At 54.0% G+C, this 18,535-nt stretch overlaps 1 protein-coding gene across 1 annotated transcript; it reads right to left on the bottom strand.

Moving 5' to 3' along the window:
• Positions 1-10,901: 10,901 nt before the first annotated feature.
• On the bottom strand, positions 10,902-18,205 carry KBTBD13 (kelch repeat and BTB domain containing 13). The gene has a single exon (XM_036009188.1). The coding sequence runs from the start codon at positions 14,065-14,067 to the stop codon at positions 12,691-12,693; it is 1,377 nt and encodes a 458-aa protein (XP_035865081.1). The 5' UTR covers positions 14,068-18,205; the 3' UTR covers positions 10,902-12,690.
• Between the last annotated feature and the right edge of the window lie 330 nt (positions 18,206-18,535).

The raw sequence follows: 18,535 nt of genomic DNA, 5'->3' as shown, positions 1-18,535 counted from the left end.
TCCCCAGACTCCAGCTGACACAGCTGGCTCTGATCCCATCTCACCTCCGCTGGGAGCCTCCGACAACTTTCTCCTGGCACCCGAAGCAGGGCCCGCTGAGGGGCTGCCAGAGCCTCCTCTCAGCCCCCACCCTTCCACTCCGGGGAGGGCGGAGGGGGTGTCCCCTCAGGTCACAGTTGGCCTCCCAGGATCAGCGAAGTCAGGAGCTTCCTCTTCCCAGACCCTCCTCCCTCCTCAGCCCCCTTCCTTCCACACTGCCTCCCAGCCCCTCTGCCCAGCCCGATCACCAGCTGCCCTGTCCTTCTATCTTATCTGGTGTTAGAGAATTCCTTCCTGGTCCCCTTCAGGGAACACTGTTTGCCGTTTAAGAGGATTTAGGGACAGGGCTATGTTTAACTCACAAATGGTGGCCCCTAAGTGATGGGGTTTTGGGCTGGTAAAAGCTGGCAAAGGAAAGGGGTGGCCCTCCCAACTCTCCCTCTCATCAAGACTGTCCATGCAGTCTCTTGGTAAGACTCTGCCAAGGAGGATTTGCCTCTTTGGGGGGCCCTGGAAAGCTTTCTCCCCTGAGGGTTGAGTAAGGCTTCCAGAGCCCTTCCCTCAGCCCAGGGACCTCCTGTTGTTCACCTTTTCTCACCCTCAGATCCTTTGTTCCCAGATAAGCGGGGCCAGAGGAATATTCAGACAAGCAGGACCCTCCCAGAAGCTGGCTAATTCTGTCTTCCTCTCACCTCTGTCTCCACCTCTCTCCCCTCCTCTCCCTCACACATGCGCTGTCCTCAAGGGGAGTCAAACTCCTGCCACAAACATAACCTGGAGCAGTTTTGAAGTGTGCACACCTTCATGCTGGGGACCAGAGGGATCCTGAATGGGACAAGATCTGATCGCTCAGCTCTACTCCAAGGCAAGGCCCACTCAACCCCAGACCCCTTGTCAAGCCTCCACCACGCACTCAGCCCTGCCCTGGGGCCTCAGAGAAGATGCGGCCCCTGTGCCACAGCCCAGCTGATGAGCCAGAACTACCGCTGAAGAACCTTCACTTACTAATTCTTCCTTCCACCTGGCAAACCTTGATTGCATGCCAGCTGGCTGCCAGGCCCAGCGAGGTCCTGGAAAGGGGGGATGTGGGAAGAAGGAGAAACGGCCTGTCCTGGGGTGGAAGGTTCCCAGTGCTAGCTGGGTGGTGCAGGTTAGCGTGGCAGCCGGCTGGGCTGTGCTGGTGATGATGGCACTGAAAGAGGACAGGCAGGCTTTGGCCCAACAAAGGCCTGTGGAGGTGGCGCTTTGCCAACTTCCCCTGCGGAACTGGGTCCTAGCCAGCACCCCTGCTGGCTCCGCTCCCAGGCCAGCGGTGGGACACCCATCCCCACCCCAGCATCCCCCTCTGCTGGCGGGTGGCCCTGCTTCCTACCCGCTCTCCTCCTGAACCTGTCCTTATAAGGCCACCCACTCAGGGGACGTGTGTTCTCTGTCCTCTGGGAAGTTGCCCGTACAACGTCATCTGCTGTTCTACGGCTCAAAACTTTTAACCTATGATTTTTTTTCTGTCATTAAGAAAGTGTTTTCAGGCTTAGCAGAGACATGAACTGGGCACCAGGTGAGGATGGAAGGATGGAAGCTGGGGGCTGGGGAGCCAGGGTCCCAGAATCTGAGCCACAGATTCTGAATAGCCTCAGCAGCTAAGTAATTTGGTGAACTTCACCAGCCCCTATGCCGGGTACAGGAAGGGATGGAGGTGGGGAGGCCCTCAGGGACCCTACCAGGAGGACAGACAGCTCATAAGCCATAAATTCCGGTGCAGTGAAGGTGGCTTCCGGGCAGGCGAAAGACCTCACACCGCAGGAGCTCGAGCCGGGCTGAGAGATCTTCTCGAGGGGCCACAACTGAGCCAGGCCTTGCAGGGTGGGCGGGAATTCCTACATGGAGAAGCAGAGGAAGGAAACACCAGGCTGCAGTCACTCAGACATGTGACATCCTGGGACAGGAGGGGCACATGGGGAGCTCCCCGGTGTGCCCGGAAGGTGGGCACTGGACCTTGAGGAGTTTGGACTTGACGCTGCCTCCAGAGAGCAAGAGAATGAATGCGGCGCAGCCAGCAGGGTGATGGGAGGGAGACTGTGGTGGTCACTGCGGTTCTCTGGCCACCCACTTAGGAGCTGTTTCTCCTTATTCTTTTTTTAAAATATATTTTATTGATTATGCTATTACAGTTGTTCCAATTTTTCCTCATTTCTACCCCTTCCCCTCCCAGCTGACAACTCTTCATGTGATCTCCATGTCTACAATTCTGTTCCTGTTCTGATTGTTTGCTTAGTTTGTCTTTTTTAGATTCAGTTGTAGATAGTTGTGAATTTGTTGCCATTTTAATGTTCATAATTTTGATCTTCTTTTTTTTAAATAAGTCCCTTTAACATTTCATATAATAATGGCTTGGTGATGATGAACTCCTTTAGCTTTACCTTGTCTGGGAAGCACTTTTTCTGCCCTTCCATTCTAAATGATAGCTTTGCTGGATAGAGTAATCTTGGATGTAGGTCCTTGATTTTCATCACTTTGAATACTTCTTGCCAGTCCCTTCTTGCCTGCAAAGTTTCTTTCAAGAAATCAGCTGACAATCTTATGGGAACTCCTTTGTAGGAACTCTCTGCTTTTCTCTTGCTGCTTTTAAGATTTTCTTTACCTTTAACCTTTGGCATTTTAATTATGATGTTCTTGATGTGTTCCTCTTTGGGTCCAACTTGTTTGGGACTTTGTGCTTCCTGGACTTGCATGTCTATTTCCTTCATCAAATTAGGGAAGTTCTATTTCATTATTTTTTCAAGTAAGTGTTCAACTTCTTACTCTTCCTCCTCTCCTTCTGGCATCCCTATGATTTGGATGTTGGTTTGTATGGCGCTGTCCCAGAGACTCCTTATACTATCCTTTTTTTAAAAAATCTTTTTTTTGTTTTTTTTTGCTGTTCTGGTTGAATGCTTATTTCTTCCTTATGTTCCAAATGGTTCATCTGAATACTAGTTTCCTCCCCTCCACTCTTGGTTCCCTGTAGATTTTTCTTTATTTCACTTAATGTACCTTCATTTCTTCCTGGGTCTTTTTTACATTGTTGCCATACTCAGTGAGCTCCTTGAGCATCCTGATCACCAGTGTTTTGAGCTCTGCATCTGATAGGTTGATATCTCTATTTTGTTTTGTTTTGTTTTTTTTCCTGGGGTTTTATTCTGCTCTTTCATTTGGTCCATATTTCTTTGTTTCCTCAATTTGGCAGCCTCCCTGTGTTTGTTTCTGTGTATTAGGTAGAGCTGCTTTGACTCCATGTCCCAGTAGCATGGCCTATTGTTGAAAAGGTACCTGCAAATCGTGTGGGGCAGAGCCTTAGGTAATGGCCAGGGCAGGGCAACCCATTTCACTGCTTTGCTCTGTGTGGGGCGAGAGCTCAGAGAGTAGACAGTTCTGCTGCCTGGATTCTGGAGGTTTGCCTGGCACTTGCTCCCTCTCCAGTCACTTCACTTTACTCCCCATACGTGACTGGCGCCCTTCCAGCTGTTGCCTTGGTGCTGGATCCCAGAGTGGGCTGCGTTTGTGTATGTTCTAAGTCTGTGCAGGCCCTTTAAGTGGAGTTTCCTGAAAATCCAGCAGGTTCTTCTGCTGCCCCAAACCCCACTGGTTTTTACACTAGAAGTTATGGGGATTTATCTTGTGGGACTGGAACCCTGGGCTGTGTGGTCTGGCCTGGGGCGGGGATTGCTCGCTTCCAAGGTATCCCTCCCGATTTTTATCCACAACACGTGAGTGTGGGCCTGCCTGTTCCACTGCCACCGCCTCTCCGCCCCTCCTACCTGTCTGGATGAATGCGGCTACTTTAGACCCTTGGTTGTCAGACTTCCATACAGTTTGATTTTCTAGGTGTCATTTTGAGGTCTAGTTGTAATTCTTTCTGTGGTTGCACCAGGAGGCAAAGCATGTCTACCTTTTCCTCCATCCTGACCAGAAGTCCCTCCTTTTTCTTAAGTGACACCTGGTGAACTTGGAGTAATTACCTCTCCTGCCACTGTGGGCCCTCTTAGTGTGCTGTCAGTCACAGTGCCTCCCCGCCTTTCCCTGGCCGGAGGGTGGGCATGGTCACACAGGGCCAGGCTGACTCTGACGTGTAACCCTAGAGCCTTGAGCACCCTCGCTCTGGCTGCACCCTCAGAGGGACTGGGTGCGATTCCTGCTGCCGCAGCCCCTGCACTCCTGTCCTCTCCCAGCCAGGTGCGCTCACCTGCCCAGGGGTGCCTGCCTGGAGGTACCAAAGCCCCTCCAGTAGAATCTTGTTCTCCTAAAGTTTGCTGACAGCAGGAGCTCCCTGCTGGTTGCACTGAGAGAATCTGAGTGAGGGCAGTGGCCGAATGGGGCAGAGAATGTGTCCTGTCACCCCTGGAACCTCAAGAAAGGTCTCAGATGGTCTCAGAAAGCAGGACGGAGAATGCTGACTTCCCGGAGGCTTGGAAGTCCTGGTCCTCACCGAGGGGCCAGGGTGCTACCTCGTCAGGGAATTACCACAGGCCCCGGGGCTGCCCTGCTTTCCTTCCGTTGTGAAGCCCTGCCCGCAGGGACTGAACCAGGTTTGTCTCACCCTGCAGTGCCCCCTGCCCCCCACCCCACCTTGTGGTTAGAGAAACAGCTCTGAAGTGTTTGCTGAACGAAGAGGAACAAAGGGAGGCGGGAAGGGAAACCTCGGAAAGCAAGCCCTCTGTGGAGCGGCCCTCGCTGAAAGGTCTCCAGAGGGGTTTCACCGAATTGCCAAGAGAAGGACTCACCAGAAAGTGTTACCAGGAGCTCTGGGTACTTGGTCTGGCACTATCAGTGAGGCGATTTCCAGGGACAGAGGCAGCCGTCTCCATTCCTCGGTGCCCAGCCCCTAGGAGCCTGGAGGGACCGTACTGCTGGGACTGGCGTGAACACGAGATCCTGGTGGCTGCTGGGAGAGTCCTGGTGTTCATCTGCACAAGCCCCCAGTGCCCCATGGAAGGGACGGAAATCTAAGTTTGTCCCTGGCCCCCCCCCCCCCATAATATGCTCCTTTGGGGAGCACATGGCCCCTTTGCGATGGCAAAGACCAGTGTGGGTCGCCGTCCCTCAGCATGCCAGCAGCAGTGACCGTGCGGCCTGTGGGGGGCCAGGCTGAGCTCTGAGAAGCAGGCTGGCCAGGGAAGCCACCACTTGTATATCTCCGTGGTGAGGAGTTTGCTCTGTCCACCTCACCAAGGTGGCAATCTTGAATGAGGTCAAGGATGTGGCTTAGTGGCAATCCAGAGCTATTTTCAGGATTCAAGGTAGGTCACTGCTTCTGAAGCTAAAAGAAGCATTTGAGCTCCCCGGGGGTACAGGGCCTTCAGTGACAGGGACTGGGGCCCAAGGACTATAAGGACAATACCTTCTCAGTATCTGGTGAAAGGACTCACATGCCTGCCCTCCCACCTACCTGTCCTATGTCCCTAAGACAGTGCAGGGTCAAGGAGTTATATCCTGGAGACAATGCCTACCAGGAGAAATAGTGGGAGATGTTTTTAAGGCCAAAAGCCCTGTCTTTGGGGCTCCCAATCATGCAGTCATTGATTGCCTTCTCCTTCTGAAGCCAGTCCGATTGCTACAGCCAAGACATGCTACTGTCCTCGCCTGAGGACAGAGGGCTTTCTGGTTTATTGACACTTGCTGTGCGCTGGGCACCGTTCTAAGCTCTTTCTGGGTACTGTCTCACTCACTGCGACAGCCTTATTGACAGACACCACCTGAGGCTGAGAGAGGTTAACAACTATGCAAGGCCACATGGTGAGGAGTGCCAGAGCTGGGTTAGAATCTAGAAAGTCTGAGCTAGAAGCTGGAACCTCTTAGTTCCACCAGATAGGGGCTGTCGTCTTCAATGACAGAGGCAAAGTTGGGCACTGAGAGGTAGGGCAGCCAGCCCCAAATCACCCAGCAAATGGGTAGCAGGGCTGGGCCTGGCGTGTGGGCACCCAGGGCTCCTCCTGTGTACCCTGCAGGACCCCTGGTTAAACCTGGTCAAGGCCAGACCAGAGAACCAGGCCCTACCTAGGGGCAGGGCCTCCATCCCTGCCTGGTTCCCCAGGTGGGAGGGGGCAGCAGAAGCTGTGCTCCCTGGATCATCTGCATCTGCTTCCATTTCCATTCCTAGCCACTCCTCCCAGAGCTTCTAAAGGTCACTTTTTTCCCCTCAAATTCAAGTGGCTTGGGAGGCAAAGCCCTAGCTTCCGGTCACAGAGGCACCACCCCTTCTGGTAAGACATTCCCGTGGTTCTCATCACTATGGAATCAGGCCAAGGCACTGAAATGGACATTTTCCAGTATTCTTTGCTGTGCCCAAACCAAACCACCCAGTGACCGAGGCCCAGAGAGACAAGAGCCAGAGGGGACAGGGCACGGAAAGAGACAGCACACTCGAATTGGGTCACTGGAGGAAGCCGAGGAAAGAAACAATCTACAAAGGGTGAGGCTACCATAGGGCTTGTGTCAGGCTGGTGACGGTGGGGGCTCTCACCTCTCCCACACCTGGGAGGGGCACCACCACCTGGAGACTGAGAGGGCGGTGCAGAAAGGGCCACCTGACAGGGCCTGTGGCCCTGGTGCCTAGAGGAAGAAAGATCAGTGCTAGGCAGCCCAGCAGGGAGGGGTCAGGAACGAGTGAGACCTCCCACTCCTCCCCACCCCTGCCTCCTGCTAGAGTCCCCCATTGGGAGCCAGAGTCAAGAGAGCCCAATGATACAGCCCAAAGGGCACCCTCCGGGGGTGCGGAGTGTGAGAAGGAGACAGTGAATCTGCAGGATCAGACAGGAGCCGCGCCGCACAGGGCAGGGCGAGGGGCTTGGGACTGGTATCCGTCTTCTGTAGTCACCACCTCAAACACTTGCTGTGGCTCCCCACTTCCTGCAGAGTAAGGCCCAAGTTCTGAGCCTGGCATTGAAGGCTCTGCACACTCAAGCTGCCTCCCTACTGGGAGAGCTGCAGGTGCTCCACGCAACCTGTCTGCACAGCTCTGCATACAGTAGGTAAATCCCCATCGTCATCAACATTTCATACAGAAACCGAATTTGCCCAAGATGGCACAGCTGGCAAGTGATGGAGCTGGCATACGAATCCAGGTCCCCTGCCACCAATGCTGATGCTGACCCGACCCATTCTGCCGTCCTGCCTCCTCACTTAGTGGTAGGTGCATGGACAGCAGAACCAGGTGCAGCTCATCTGACCTGTGCCTGCTTCACAGAAATGGTCTCAGTAATGGGCTGAGGGGAAGGCATAGAAAGGAGGGGGGAAGAAGGAATGAGGAAGATGAGCATAACATACGCTGGCCTCTAGATTCTCATTTTACTCTCATAAGTGTCAAAGCCAGGGCTTGACTCAAAAACCAGCCGACTGCCTGGCAGGCAGAGCTAGCCTCTGCAGAGTGGTGCCCGAGAGATCCTCGGCCCCTTGTTTCCACCCCAACCCGTGCTGTGTGCCTCTCAGAGTACCTGAATTCCCTCTCCTAATCTCGGCTTGAAGTTGGACACAGTTTAGAAGCCCCTGTTAGAATGAAGATGTTACTGGAAAGAGAAACAAACTGGGCCAGTGGCATCAGGCTACCTTAGAGTTGTTGAAGTGTGTGTGTGTGTGTGTGTGTGTGAGAGAGAGAGAGAGAGAGAGAGAGAGAGAGAGAGAGAGAGAGATTGAGTGAGTTAGTTGAAGGACCCAGGAGCTTAAATACCACCGTTAGAGATTTGGGGGAACCTCCCCCAAGGGTGTCCTGGAAGGCAGCACAAGAGATGCAGCATGGTGTGGTGAGAAGAGGGTTCTAGAGATGTGGGTTCGGCTCAGGGGCGTCCACTGTACTGCTGTGTCTCCGGGGCAGTTACCTGCCCCACTGTGACTTCCCTTTGCTCCCTGTAGGAAGAGAGGGATTGGATGAGATGCTTACATCCTCTTCCAAGACCCTGTGGCCAAAAGGCCCGTTACCTTTCGTTAGCTGCTGAGACACCAGAGAGGGGCTCTCTCTGTTCGTGTGTCCCCACTCCAGCTAAGGCAGAATCGTGAGGGCTGCAGAGGACACCGCTGGGATGAGTCCTGGGAGACCCCCTCCCCTGGGGTCCCATATCCCGTGCCCATGACTGGCACGCTCCAAGGTGGCCTGTCAGCCCACAGCTGTGTCTCCCACCAGCACAGTTAATTCCCTGCTGCTGTTCCTGGGAAGTGACAGCAACTTGAAGCAGAGCAATTAGGATGAAAAAGAGGCCCAGCTGCTTGGGGCCAAAGGAAAATAAACAGACGGGCCCTGTGTGTATTCCACCGCCAAGAGGAGCAATTCTTCACAGAGTGATTACCACTTCCAATTCCAGTCTCCGCCCCTCCACTGGAGACAGAGCAGTGACCTCAGCTGCTGCTGTTCTCAGATCCCGTTCTTCCCAAAATGCACCTTGGAACCAGTGGACTCGACAGCTCATCACCTCCTGCTGAAGATCTCCCCTAATTACCTGGCCCACAAACCCCTGCAGAAATGATACCCTCTACTCTGACATCAAATAGCCTCTATGAGTTTTTCCTTTGATTGATCAATCAATTCACTCATTCTCTGGACATCCACTGAGCACCGTTCATTCATTCATTCACCCAATATTTATCGATTCCCTTCTATGTCCTAGTCACTGTCCTGGGACCTGGCTGACCTGGCAATGAACAAACATGGAGTTCAGTTTTAGTAGGAGGAACGGACACTGAACAAGTAAAAATACAGCACGGTAGATGATTCTAGATGCTATGCAACAAAGGAAAGCAGTAAAGGGGAGGTAGAAAAAAAGACATATATTTTAAGTAGGGTGGTCAGGAAAGGCCTCCAAATGACAGTGCATCTGACAAAGGCCTGCAGGAAGTGGGGAGTGAGCCAGGCAGCTGAGTGAGACAGGTGTGCCCGGCGGAGGGACACGGAGTGAAGGCCCTGCGGTGGGACTGTGCCCTACGTGTCTGAATTGCAACGAGGCTGCAGGAAAGTGGTAAAAGGCGTCAGGGAGAAAATGGGGCAGAGGGTCCTGAAAGGACTTCGGTGAGACAAGGAGCCACCTAAGGGTCTGAGTGGAAGAGCAACAGGTCTGGCCGACGTTTTGTTCTGGCTGCCATGTGAGCAGACGTGAAGGGAAGCAGGCAGGCAGGGAAGCAGGCCCTGGGTGAGAGTGTGAGAAGGTCTGGCTTCCCCTCCCGCCCCTATCAGGCAGGCTACATAAGCAGAACAGGCAAGCATCCAGGGAGAGGAAAGCGTGGGGTGCAGGACACCCAGACACTAAAGTCTCAGGTACAAGGAAACTGTATGCAGAGCCAGAGAAGCCCCCAGGGAGCTGGGTTGCAGGGCTCTCAGGGAGGTTCAGGAAAGCACTCCCTGTTGTGTTAAGCTCTCAGAGTGTGTGTGGGTGTATCTCTAGGACAGATTTCTCATAGGGGACCTCTGGGCTGGGACACAGAAATTTCCTTACCTGCAAACTAGGCATAGTTACAATCTTTGGCAAGCATGGTGGGTTGTGGGAGGAACAATGGAGCCTAACCTTTGAGGCCAGAGAAGAAGGTGGGCTGGATTATGAAAACTTCCCCCACATTTCATGAGAGGGAGAGAGGGCCTCAACCCGTCACCAACACCCTCACGAAGTGGGCCCTTAGTCTCCTAACTAGATCCAGAAGAAAAGAACCCAGGGGAGTGAATTTTCCTATCAGGAGGAGGTAAAGGATTGGACCCAGGTGAGTGGATGAACCCTGAGAAGAGAATGTGCAGAGAGAAGGGTAACAGAGAGGAATGTTAAGGAGACAGGCAGGAAAACCCTGTCCATCTTGCTTGAAATGTCAGCCAAGCAAGGAGACAGCAAGAGAAAATAAAACACGTGGCCCTAGCTTCAAAGCTGGGTTCTACTGCTTCCTAGTTGTGCCTCTTCCAATCTCATAACCTTAGGGTATTTGGGTTTTTAAATTTTATTTTTTTTATTTTAAGAGGGGAGTGGGAGTGATACTGAGCTGCCTATCACTTAAAATTCTTACAAAGCTGAGCTAAGTCAACCACGGGAAAGCTGTGAACATCACGTTGTTATTATTATGCACAAAAGATATACCAGAAAGGGCTGCTCTGGATCAAGGGACAACCAAATCTCAGGGGCCAGCAGGCCCCCTCTGGGCTGGTCCTCGCAGCCGGCTGCAGAAGCTGGCAAACACAAAGCTCTGCGGGTTGAGACAGCAAAGGAGCTGATGGATCTCGAGGGTGCGAGTTCAGGGTGGCCGGCTCTGTGCTGTTAAGGAAGCACAGGGAGGGCTGCCCGAGCTTTCCAGGTCATTCTGGGGCAGAACTGAACCGCTAAGAGTTACATGATTGTCTAGGGGAATATACTTTTGTTTTACAGTTTACCACTGATTGGGGTCCTGACTTTATGAACTTACATGCTAACATGTAACTGTGTATACAAGTATGTATGTGCATGTGTGTGAAGATACAAAGGGTTTTAGTCGAGGAGAGAACCAAAGTAGTTATGGTTTTATTGCCCTGTAAGACATTAGCCAGCTTCATTTCTTACCTTAGCAAATTGATTTATGTCTTTTCCAATTAAATATACAAATCTCTGTCTTTCAAATGCTCCTTTGATGAACCAGCTTTACCATTCTTCTGGTTCCCTCATTAATGAGTTAAATACATAGATCTTGGACGGGTGGTAAAGAAGATGGTACTGGGACAAAACCTAGAAGTGAGTGCTCTGCCATGCCTTGGCCTGGGCCAGTCACTCAGCCTCTGAGCCTCACATGTCTCATCTGCCACCGGGAGAAGGCACCTAACTCCCAGGACTGAGGCAGGGCTGTAGTGGGAGGAGGGACGTGAAAGCACTTTGCACACCATTAACAGGATGCAAAAGTCAGGATTTATTGTTGTGACTCATCAGATTAGGCTACTCCAGCGCTAGAACGTCCCAGGCTTCTGAGAGCAGCATTCTCCGAGGCTTGAGACATAGGTTAGGCGAAAAGGCAGTTGGGGGTGGCCCTGATACTAGACTCCATGTCCAGGTGGTGCCATGCTGACACCGCATTCTCCACTTGTGAGGAGGCCGGGGTTTCACATGGGCCTCAGGTCCTGGAGGATGGAGACCATTCAGGACCAGTCAGAGAAGTCTGCCCAGAGGCATGGAAAGGATGGAGGTTGGGGGTGGGTGTCTGATCAGGAACCAGGGTGGGGGCATTTTAAAGGAGGGATAAGAGTCTTCATCTAACACCAGGTTCCTAATTAGTGGCCTCTGCAGCATGGGTGCTGTCAGGACCTCGCCATGTTACTCTGTAGGCAGGAGAGTGTCCCAGCCCAGCTGACGGCACAGTGGGATCTCTGTCCTTCTATCTGCACATTTGCACGGCTGCACGTGCACACACGCAGGATGACATCAGTCAGGGGTTCAGTAAGCAGTGTGGGCGGCCAAGCTCACGACCAGCCAAATCTGAGCAGAGGAGGTGGGGACAGAGCCAACAGAAAGAGAAGAGGAAAGGCATTCGGGACCAGAGAATATCAGGAGCAGAGGCTAGGAGGAGAGAGTTAACCTGTAGAATGTGGGGGAAGGATAGGATGAGGCAATTAGACCTGGTCAGGACTGGCTCATACCTTGAGTGACCTGTACTCATGGAAGTTAATAGCCCACTGCCCTGGGGTGATGAAATAAAGGGGGGGGGTAGGCAAGGGGATTACAATTGGGTTCTCCCCTGCAGATTCAAACCCTATAAGGGGGTAAGGAAACCTTTTCTCCTCACTGGTATCTCTCCATGTTCGGTTCAGTTATTGTCTCTGCAAACCAGCCCAGCCTTGCCCCAGCCCCAGATGTCTCCATGCACAGCTGCTCTGCCTCAAAGGCAGGGTTCACGGAGACTCCGCATCTGCTGAAGCCGTCCCTCATCTCTCCTCTTCTGGGCCTTCTGAGCTCTCACTGTTTCTGCCATATGAGCCTCCCTTTCAGCAGCTAATTATCCTGCCTGTCTTCTTCACATGGTGTACCCTCCTTCCTGGAATTACATATTTTTCCTTTCCCTATTTTCCCTTTGCCCTAATTTCTTCAGTACTTTGTTTTATATTTATATTACGTTGTGGGGTTTTTTTCTTTTTCTTTTTTTTTTTTAATATTGCCTTCAACCCTTTGTGGACCAAGACAAATATGTGTAAAACTTCTGTCATCCTCTAAATGTTCTGTTAGGATTGAGTTTTTTCTGGGCTAAACTCTAAGCTTGGTGGACCTCTGTCTGGCTGGCAACTACCAACTACACTAGGGCAAGCAGTGTGCTGGGCACATAGTAGTTGCCTAATTTTTGCCTACTGATTAGCAGTTTGATTATCATCACTTAACCCACTCCCACCCATGCTCAATTCCTGGCCCATTCACACACAAGCCTAGATGACAGCAATTTCTCCCCTCCCCCACCGCCGCCACTGACATTGCGACCCACCAGCTTTCAGCAATGCCCAAGTAATTTGAAGGCTCAGACCCTAGCATCGTCTTTGTGCCCTGAGTTTCTTGGGCATGTTTACACCACCTGACAACGTGAGATCTGATCATCTCAACCAGGAAGAGGAGTCCCCCGCCGCTCCGAAGGCCCGCCTCATAGACCCAGCCATGACTCAGGGAGAACTCAGGAGGTCATCCCTCCTGAAGCCCGGCCCAGGAGTCACAATTCAGGTGTTGTCGAGGCCACAGGCCCTTGAGCGCCACTAGGCAGTCTCAGGAGAAAGGTCTGCAAGGAGCCGGGCCTTGGGAAGCCTGCCTTTTCCCTGAGCAGCCTCCAGGCGCTGCCCTCGATGGCGTAGAGCAGTGTGAACATGCGATTGACAGTATAGACAATGTCACCACGCACCACCGCTGTGAAGAGCGCTCCCTTGCTGTTGACAAACTGGCCGGGCAGCGCCGTCCACTGGCCCGTGGCCAGGTTGAAGCAGTCGATGGCACAATGTAAAAAGTCATCGGATGGCCCGTTGCGCACCACATAGAGGCTGTCGCGGTGGGCTACCATGCAGTGGCCATAGCTCTGCGGACGTCGCAACTCGGCCACTGGCAGCCATGCGTCGGCCTGCACCGTGTACTCCACCACAGCTGTGGTGTCAGCTGGCCGCCACAGACACACGAAGAGGCGACCACATGCCTGGGCGCAGGGCACGCCGGCAGCCGGCTGCGGCAGGTCTGCCACAAAGCTCCAGCAGGCCGCGGCCGGGTCATAGCGCTCCACGGAGCTCATGGGCATCCTCTGGAACTCGCCGCCGATGGCGTAGAGGCAGCCGTCGAAGCCGGCCAGCGCCGTGTCGTAGCGCGGCTGGTGCGGGCTGGGGAACTCGCACCAGGTGCCGCTCTCAGGGTCGTAGCAGAAGCCCAGTTCCACCACCTCCTTACTGGGACCCCGCACGCCCCCCACGATGTAGAGCTTGTTGCCCAGCGTGGCCACGCCGGCCAGCATTGTGCTGGCCTCCAAGGGCAGCATGGCCAGCGTGCGCCACGCGTCCTCCTCCTCGTCCAGGTAACACACCGATCGCGACTGGTCCTCCAGGAAGCCAGGCGCGGGCGTGTGCGTGCTTAAGGCCACATAGCTGCTGGGCCGCAGGGCCGCCACGTACGCGCGGGCCTCGGGCAGCGCCAGCTCGGTCGCCAGGTCCGGCGCGCCATCGCGGATGAAGAGCGCGGCGCTGTGGAACACGTCTCGCAGGCCGAAGGCGGCGGCCGCGTCGCACAGCAACGCGCAGTTGTCGGACGTGAGGCTGTGCTCCAGGAAGCGCGCCAGCGCCGGCGCCTGCAGGAAGGCGGCGCACTCCACCGCCTGCAGCAGGTCCTCCGCAGCCTCCAGCGCCGGCCGCTCGCCGCGCAGCACCTGCAGCGTAGTGCGAAAGCCGGCCGGGCTCAGGGCGCCCAGGCGCACCTCGGCCGCGCGCGCCTCCCTCATGCCGGATCGGAAGAGGCCGCGGAAGAAGCCGCAGTGCTCCACCAACAGGGCCTGGTCGGCCTGGAAGAGCTGGCCACCCACCCACACCTGCACCGCGGTCTCTGGACCCCGAGGCATGGCGAGCGGGAGGGCCGAGGCCGCCTCGCTGCGGGGCCTGGATTCAGCGGCCACCGACCCTGGGGCTCCCCCGTAGCAGAAAAAAATTCCCCCGGATATAAATATATCCGTGGCTAAAGATAGTATGGCTCATGTGATGTGGTGGCTAGCGGGTTGTATGGCCCCAGGCCCAGAGGGCATCCAGAGACCTTCACGGTCACTCAGTCCCTCATGGGAAATGATAATAGTGACCATGTACGGAGCACCTGCCTGCTGCCTGCTGGGCACCATGAGGGATCCTTACAAAGATGTCCCATTCAACCTGCACCAGACCAGCTGTATGCCCTTGCACTTGTGCAAGTGCCGTAACTCTCCGACCCTGTTTCCTCCAAACGGGGCCATAGTACAGGTATCCCCCGCTTTTTGAAAGTTCACCTTATGCCACTCTGCTTTCTCGAAAGACCTGCATTAGTATCTGCTTTCACTAACTAAAAAAAACTCTGAGAAGCGAAAATGGCGTTCAGGGTTTCCCAGCCAGTCCTTGCAGAGGTGGCACATGCACCCTGCGCAGCAGGGAGCGAGGCCCCTCCGCGCTCCTTCCCTGGGAACTACGCTCAGCATCTCAGCATTCAGTCGCAGTAACTCTGAACCGTGTCTGTGAGCATCTGTGCTTCATCTCAACTTATTTTCTGCATCTGTTAGCAAGATGTGCCCTAAGATAATTGCTTCTTCGCCTTAGGCCATTTTCATTTGCAAAAGGTTTTGAAGGAATGCTGTACTTTCAGATAGTGGGGCAAACCTGTATTGGGACAATATCTGTAAAGTTCTTGGAGAATTTATGTGACTTGTTCAGGGTCATTCAACTGGGAGGAAGCAAGGACAGGAGTAATGCCTAGCCTACCCCATCGGCTGGTGGGCAGGGGGTACTTGGGCACTGGAGGGAGGAGGCAGAGGTGGAGCAAATAGAGTAAGCCAGGTGGGGTCTGGATCCAGTTCTAAGTTGGCCTGCACCCTGACTGCACCCAATCTCATTTTGAGCCTGGATTCCTTCTCTGTAAAAATAGGAGGGTGGCAGGCAGTGTCCAATAAACCCCTGAATGTGGAAGTACTTCCCAAATTGGGATGGGAATGGGAAGCCAATGTCTATTCTCCACTTGCCAGAGCTCCATTGCTGTGTCTCTAAACCTTAGGAAAAGCGAAGTGGGGCTGCTGATCATATAGCCGTGAGTGAGAAGGAGAAGGGCTTCGTGAAATAGAACATTTATCACTTAAATTGCACTGTGTCAGACACTTTTGTAAGCACTTTCATTCCTGTAATAATTCTGTGAGTACATGCTATTATTTCCCCTAATTTCATAGATACTGCTTATAGCAACACTTTGAGTAAGATATTATTAATGGCCCCATTTGTTAGATTTGAAGACTAAGGCACTAAGAGGTTTAGTCACATGGTCAAGGTCACAGGGCTGGTAAGTGGCAGATCGAGGCCTGGTGCTCAGCCAGGCTGACTCTAGAGCATGCACCCTTAAATCACGGGCCTGCTGTCCCTCTGTGCTACAAATGCTGGGCCAGAAGGTCACAATTTGAAGGAACTTCCGGCTCATGTGGCTCAACCCCTTCATTTATAGTGGATAACCAGAAAGAGAATTGCCCAGGGTCATTTAGCCTGGGATCACAGTCTCAGGCCATCGGCTGCCCAACCCTGGGGCACTTTCCCCACTGCACTGAACTTTCTTGGGTGACCAGCTAAGACTCTGGGTTCCAAAGTCAGGTGGAAGAGAGCTTAGTGATTACCTTCTCCTGCCAACTTATTCTACAAGTGGGGAAACTGAGACCCAGACCCGTGTAGGGTGGTATCTGCCATTCTGGAGATGTTCAACTGCAGGACTTCTCCAGGAGGATGGAGAGGCTCACAAAGACAAAGCCAGCATTGGGAGGCGGCAGGGGACCTTCCCTCCCCCTGGGACACAAGCATGCACATGTCCTCACGTATGAATCTGCAGACCCAACACAAACGTGCCTCCCCCATCAGGGAACTCCCACCCAGGTCACTCCATCAAAGCAGGCTTGGGTGTGGGGGCCACTTGTGTGTGCCTGGGAAGCCGAAGGCCTGGAGGAGGCAGCCAGAAATATCCCAGATGCTCTGCCCTAGGGACCAGACAGGAAGAGGAGGAGGAAATGGAGGGGGTGGCAGTAGTCCCCATGAATACTATCCCAGGCCCTCTGCCAGCTTCTCTCCCCCCTGAGGCCAGCCATTGGCTGACAGGGAGCGGTTCCGACAGTCTCCCTCCTGGAGGAAAGTAGGCTCTGCAGTGCCTAGTCCTAACTGTCCTTGCTTGTGGGCTCTTTGGGAGGAAGAGGGTGTCTGACTATTCCCATGTCACAGGGGAGGAAAGGGAGGCCAAGAGATGGGGTGGGCTTTGCCTAGATTGTGAACGAAGATGTGGGACTGCACTGCACCCTGTCCAGGACCCCGGGTCCCAGCCCAGCTGCCTCTCCTCACCAGCACTAGCCTTGTCTCAAAGGAGAGAAACTGCTGTCTCCAGGCTCAAGCTAAGAGGCGGTGTTGGGGAGGGGCTGGCCCCCAGGGGGCCAAAGTTCCTTCTCAAGTGGCCTGTTCCAGGCACTTAGTAACTGGCAGGCACAACCAGGTGAAGCCACTGCCTGGACCTTTCCTGAGAGCAGTAGGGGAAAAGAGAGCAAATCCCTCCTGGCTAAAGCTTGTTCCCAGTCCCAGTTTTTCCCAAGGCCAGCCCTGGCTTGAGTGGGGTGGGACACTGGTGTACAAACCCAGCTCCTACCCTCAGGAGCCAGGTGGCAGGGGGAGGGGGTCACAGAAGGTGAGGGTCATGGTTCTGAGGCTGAACTGAGGATCAGGCCTTTGGCTCTGCCCCAAGGCCCCAGTGGGGTGTCGTCCATAGCTGGTGATTTTCCTGCCCCCAGACAGTGAACGTCCCTCTGGGACTTGGAGAGGACAAGGAGCTGTCCTGGCTGTGGGCAGCCCACAGAGTTCCCAGGCCCTGCCCAACCCCACACCAACATCCTTCTTCACTGTGCAGCCCCAGCGCTGTGCAAGGCGGGAGGTGGAGGCACGACTGGCCCACAAGAAGGGATTTGTTAGGTGGACTCCAGGGCCCCGAACTCAGTTGCAGTCCTCAGTCTGATAGAGGACACACAACCCCATCCCAGGAGAGCCGCTGGTCTGAAAGAGGAGACATAGCCCTTGCCTTGGGAGACACCCCCACCCCTGCAGCCTGATGGGGTCCCCTGGCCTTGCCGCCCCTGGTGGGATTTCTGCACACAGGGCAGTAAGGAGTTTACCCGGACCTGAAGAAGGAAGAGCACTGGGTTAGGAATATCAGGATTACTGCCGGGCTCTGGCGCTGGGACTACCACTGACTTGCAAAAGCTACCCAACCTCTCTGGGCCTCAGTTCCGCATCTGTGGAATGGAACTTGGGTCTGACTTCTAAGGTTCTGTTCAGCTTTGACATCTGAATTTACTGTCGTGCAACCACAGGAGTGGTTGTCATATTGTGTCTCCAGAGAATGCAGTGACATCACAACAGGGTCTCAAAAATGTAGCTTTAGGTGGCATGGCTCCTGGGGGTGGGGGGTGGCAAAGGTAGGACCTGGCATCCAGAAATCTTCACAGGCTCTTCCTGTCTGGACCTGTCCATGCTCTACTGTCCAATGCAGAGACATCTTCTGAGCACCTGCCACAGGCCCACTGCATTCTGAGATCTTGAGAGCCTCCTGCAGGAGCCCTGAAGGGGTGGGGGGGGGGGGGTGAGGAGGGTTGGACTACTTGCCCAGCGAATAACCTCTCTCTTGACCTGAAGCGTCCAAACCTCTGGTCTCTGAATGGTTTGGCTTCTTGGTAGGTGGGTGTGAAGTGTGTGCTGTTCATGTCCTGGGGGAGTGGAGGGAGCTATTGTTTGCTTTTTTGGGCCATGCGCCAACCTCTGGGTGGAATACTTTCATGTTATCTCATCTAATCCTTAATATTGTCCCTATTTTAAAGATGAGGAACTGAGGCCCAGAAGGGCAAAACAGCTTATTCTGGGGTCTGACAGTTGGTGATTATTCCAAAGGCCTTTGCAGTCCACAGCAGCACTCCCGGGTGCCAGACAAGCAGCCCACAGCTGAGGAGCCTGTGGGCGAGGAAAGGGACCAGTAGCAGTTATGAGGTCAGCTCGGACCCTCAGAGGAGGGTCTGGGTACTTAGCAGTCACAGCTGCAGGCCTGAGTAACCAGCTGGCCAAATCATCTCTGAACTGGAAGGGAATTAAGGGTCATCTCATCCCCTCCTGCAAGTCATGATGGAGTCCCCTCTACAGAACCTCCTTGAAGTGGTCACTCCTGGGTTGCCTTCAATGTTGGGGGGCTTCAGATGGATAGAGCTCACCCTCACACTGAGCTAGAACCTGCCTCCTTGCAGCTCCCATCTACTTTCGATCCCAGTTTTAAAGACAAGCAAAGTAACTCCT

Source organism: Phyllostomus discolor, chromosome 1 (genome assembly GCF_004126475.2).
Source record: "Phyllostomus discolor isolate MPI-MPIP mPhyDis1 chromosome 1, mPhyDis1.pri.v3, whole genome shotgun sequence".
NCBI lineage: Eukaryota > Metazoa > Chordata > Mammalia > Chiroptera > Phyllostomidae > Phyllostomus > Phyllostomus discolor.
This window is presented reverse-complemented; position numbering and strand designations above follow the sequence as displayed.